Genomic DNA, 4,555 nt, shown 5'->3' with positions numbered 1-4,555 from the left:
AAGTCTCTTTTATTTCTGACATTTCCTAATTCCAGGATTCTGCTGTCTTGTTAGAGAGCATATGGGCCAGGCATTAGGACTAGTGGGAGGGCTCCAGGTGAGAGATCAAAGACCGGGGGCTGGCTTGGCGCCTGTGGCTCAAGCAGCTAAGGCACCAGCCACATACACCTGAGCTGGCGAGTTCGAATCCAGCCCAGACCCACCAAACAACAATGACGGCTGCAACCAAAAAATAGCCAGGCATTGTGGCAGGTGCCTATAGTCCCAGCTACTTGGGAGGCTGAGGCAAGAAAATCGCTTGAGCCCAGGAGTTGGGAGTTGCTGTGAACTGTGATGCCACATCCCTCTACTCAGGGTGACAACTTGAGGCTCTGGCTCAAAAAAAAAAAAAAAAAAGAAAGAAAGAAAGAAAGAAAAGAAAGGCTGAGGCCTGAGCCTCTGCTTGGAGGATCCTTAGTCTATACTTTAGGAAGCTCTGTGGGTGCCCTCAGACAGATTCCTTCACCCTACACCCTCAGAAGGAGTCAGCATCACTTGATCAGCTCACCTCCCAAGGACTTAAAGCCCCAGAATCAGTCTCTTTCCTTCACGTTAGGATGTCAAAAGCTCCAGTGGAAGGACATACATTCATTCTTCACTTGACTTTGACTGTATGTGCCCTGTGCACATGGAACCAGGAGCGGACATGACTCCAACAAGGTCGTGCCCCTTTGGCAAACATGTTTGAGACCAGAGGGGAGACAGACTTGGGAAAGGATGAGAAGATAGGCACAGGGCTGTCATGGGGCCCAGGAGAGGGAACAGAGGTATGAGAAAAGGCTTTCGGATATGAACTAACATATATCGAGCATTCAGTAAGGTGAGCCAGGAACTATTCCAAGTGTTTTTCATGTATTCTCATCATCTCACAATAGCACCTGTAATGTACTATTATTATTCCCATTTCACAGATAAGGAATGGAGGCACAGTAAAATAAAGTAACTTGCCCAGGGAGATCAACTAGGAATGGAAGTTTTTGTTGACCTATTTATTTATTTATTTATTTAAGACAGTCTCACTCAGTCATCCTGGCATAGCAGCTCACAGCAACCTCAGACTCTTGGGCTCAAGTGATTCTCTTGTCTCAGCCTCCTGAGTAGCTGGGGCTACAGGGGCCTGCCACAATGCCCAGCTAGTTTTTTAGAGATGGGGTATTACTCTTGCTCAGGACGGTCCCAAACTTCTGAGCTCAAGCAACCCACCAGCCTTGGCCTCCCAGAGTGCTAGGATTACAGGCATTGTTAAGTCTTTTAAAGATAAGGAAGGGGAGGATGTGAAATTTCGTAAGAGCTTGGTGCATTTCTATAGCATGAACTGGCAAATAAATGAATACATGAATAAATATAGGTGTAAATAGTCAGTAAGTCATGGGGATAGGGGTGGGCTCACGGTAGGCTTAAAGAGAAGATGAGAGAGCTGTTGAGAAAGGTCAGAGCAAAGTGAGCAGCTGTGACCATGGCTTCTCTTTGAACTTCCTCCTGGTCACCTCCTCCTCCCATATGAATAAGCTCTGTCAAGTGTTAAGTACAAGGGAACAGTTTGCTTCCAGATACTGTTCTGCTAGGGTTATTTACACAACTTTCAGCCACAGGGCAAGGTCCGGGTGTACAGATCTTTCCAATCCTAATATATCAAAGCCTCCCAGAGTTTTCTGGCATCTAGAGAGCAGTGTTCTATCTGGAGCTTAAACTGCAGGAGCATAGCCATGGTGCTCTGGAGTCTGGTGCTGGGACTTCTGCTGGTGGTCATTGTGGGGTACTTGTTCCTGCCAGGACTTCTCCGACAACGCAGGCCCCAGGAGCCCCCTCTGGACAAGGGCACTGTGCCTTGGCTGGGCCATGCCTTGGCTTTCCGGAAGAATATGTTTGAATTCCTGAAGCGCATGCAAGCTAAGCATGGGGAAGTGTTCACAGTGCTGCTAGGGGGCCAGTACTTCCACTTTGTCATGGACCCCTTCTCCTTCGGCCCCATCCTCAAGGATTCACGGAGAAAACTAGACTTCGTACAATATGCCCAAGAACTGGTGCTAAAAGTATTTGGATACTCTCCAATGCAAGGAGACAACAATATGGTCCACTCAGCTAGCACCAAGTATCTGATGGGAGATGGCTTGGAGGAGCTCAATGAGGTCATGTTAGACAGCCTGTCCTTGGTAATGCTGAGGCCCAAAGGCCAAAGTCTGGATGCCGGTTGCTGGTATGAGGATGGCCTCTTTCACTTCTGCTACAACATCCTGTTCAAGGCTGGCTACTTGAGCTTGTTTGGCTACACAAAGGACAAGGAACAGGACCTGCTACAGGCAGAGGACTTATTCACACAGTTCCGCAAATACGACCTCCTTTTCCCCAGGTTTGTTTACTCCCTGCTGGGGCCCCGGGAGTGGCTAGAAGTGGGCCGACTCCAGTCTTTCTTTCACAAGATGCTCTCTGTGAAACACACCCAGGAGAAAGACGGCCTAAGCAACTGGGTCGCCTACATGCTTCAATCTCTGAGGGAGCAGGGAGTAACTCCAGCTATGCAAGACAAGTTCAACTTCATGATGCTTTGGGCCTCGCAGGGAAATACGGGGCCTACGTCTTTCTGGGCCCTTTTGTTCCTCCTGAAGCACCCAGAAGCCATGAGGGCTGTGAAGGAGGAAGCTACCCAGGTCTTGGGCAAGGTCAGGCTAGAGGCCGAGCAGCCCTTCCCCTTTAAGCTGAGTGCCCTGCAACACACCCCGGTGCTGGACAGCGTGATGGAGGAGACTCTACGGCTGAGGGCTGCACCTACCCTCATCAGGGCGGTGTGCAAGGACTACATCTTGAAGATGGCCAGTGGGAAGGAGTACCTATTCCGCCAGGGAGACATGGTGGCCCTCTTTCCCTACCTCTCTGTGCACATGGACCCTGAAATCCACCCCGAGCCCACTGCCTTCAAGTACAATCGCTTCCTCAACCCTAACGGGAGCCGAAAAGTAGACTTCTACAAGGCAGGCAAGAAGATACACCACTATACCATGCCTTGGGGCTCAGGCGTCTCCATCTGCCCTGGGAGGTTCTTGGCCCTCAGTGAGATGAAGCTCTTCATCCTGCTCATGGTCACATACTTTGACCTAGAGCTAGTGGACCCTGGCACACCTGTGCCTCCTGTTGACCCACAGCGCTGGGGCTTTGGCACCACACAGCCCAGCCATGACGTGCACTTCCGATACCGCCTGCAGCCTGCACAGTGAGCTCAGCCAAGCCAGCACGAGACTGGCAGAGGGGCTCCTCCCTCGGGTTCCCACCTCTTCTGCTCCCTACAGCCTCAGACTCCCACTCCTACCCCCTGGTACTTTGGCACCTCCTTTCTCTGCCCCGGTCATCCTTATTCTCTCGCCCCCTGGTCATCTCACAGGCTTATCATTCTCCCTTTGAAACACTATTTCTCCTGGTGTGTTCTGCAGAACTCTCTTCTTACAGGAAGCCCAGTGGAAGGGTGAATATCTGTGGCCCACTCAGTTTGGGAGATGTCTGCCTTGGGAAGTCCTGCAGTAGAAAAACAGGTTCCCATGAGTCATGTGGCATCTTGCAAATCTTAGCCTCCACCCTCCCACCTGGTTTTACTTTATTTCTACAACATTTGTTCCATAGACTGTGAAATTCAGGTTCTAGAACACTGTCATCCAATAGAAATACGAGGCAAGCTACATGTGTAATTTTTATTTTATTTATTTTAAAACAGAGTCTCACTGTCACCCTCAGTAGAGTGCTGTGACATCACAGCTCACAGCAACCTCAAACTCTTGGGCTTAAGTGATTCTCTTGCCTCAGCCTCCCGAGTAGCCAGGACTACAGGGGCCCACCATAACACCCAGTTATTTTTTGTTGTTGTTGTTGCAGTTATCATTGTTGTTTTGAAGGCCGAGGTTGGGTTTGAATCCTCCTGCCTTGGTGTATGTGGCTGGAACCCTAACCACCAAGCTATGGGTGCCTTTTTTAAAAAGACACATTTTTAAATAGTAAAGAGAGAAATAAAATTCATTTTAGAATACATTTTGCTTAATTCAATAGATCCCAAATGTGATCAGCGTACAAAGTAATAGTGAGATATTTTTATGTTCCCTTTTTCATCCTGTTTTCAAGATCCGGTGTGTGCTGTATCCTTGCAGCACTTCTCCATTCAGACCAGCCACATTTCTAATGTTCACTGGCCCCTGTGGCATGCAGATGCCATCTTGGGTGGTGCAGGTATGGAGAAACACTGCCTTCACAGTAGGTGTTATTCAAGGTCCCTCCTCAGTGCCCTCAGGGACCTCATGGGGGTCCCTCTATGCACCCCCATCTCATGGTGGTCTCAGCCCTCCCTTGGTTTCCATAATCATTGCTGAGCTTGAGCTTCCTCTCCCCAGAGGAGTTCCCCTGTACCTCTGACTGAGCTTGGTCCATCCCGTGTGGAACTCAGCCTCTGTCTGCCTGCCTCTTCCCTGGACCACTCCCTCCTCCTGACTTTCCTGCCCCTCTCTTCTCAAGACAATACAGTCCAACAAGGCTCCAG

At 49.7% G+C, this 4,555-nt stretch overlaps 1 protein-coding gene across 1 annotated transcript; it reads left to right on the top strand.

Annotated features, from left to right (window-relative positions):
- Positions 1–1,626: 1,626 nt before the first annotated feature.
- Positions 1,627–3,758, top strand: LOC100943894 (7-alpha-hydroxycholest-4-en-3-one 12-alpha-hydroxylase). Its single transcript, XM_003794501.3, has one exon. It carries the CDS (start codon positions 1,746–1,748, stop codon positions 3,249–3,251), a length of 1,506 nt encoding a protein of 501 aa, XP_003794549.1. The 5' UTR covers positions 1,627–1,745; the 3' UTR covers positions 3,252–3,758.
- The last annotated feature ends 797 nt before the right edge of the window (positions 3,759–4,555 follow it).

The sequence above is a fragment of the Otolemur garnettii genome, unplaced genomic scaffold (genome assembly GCF_000181295.1).
Source record: "Otolemur garnettii isolate 467f Iridium unplaced genomic scaffold, OtoGar3 scaffold00082, whole genome shotgun sequence".
Lineage (NCBI taxonomy): Eukaryota > Metazoa > Chordata > Mammalia > Primates > Galagidae > Otolemur > Otolemur garnettii.
This window is presented reverse-complemented; position numbering and strand designations above follow the sequence as displayed.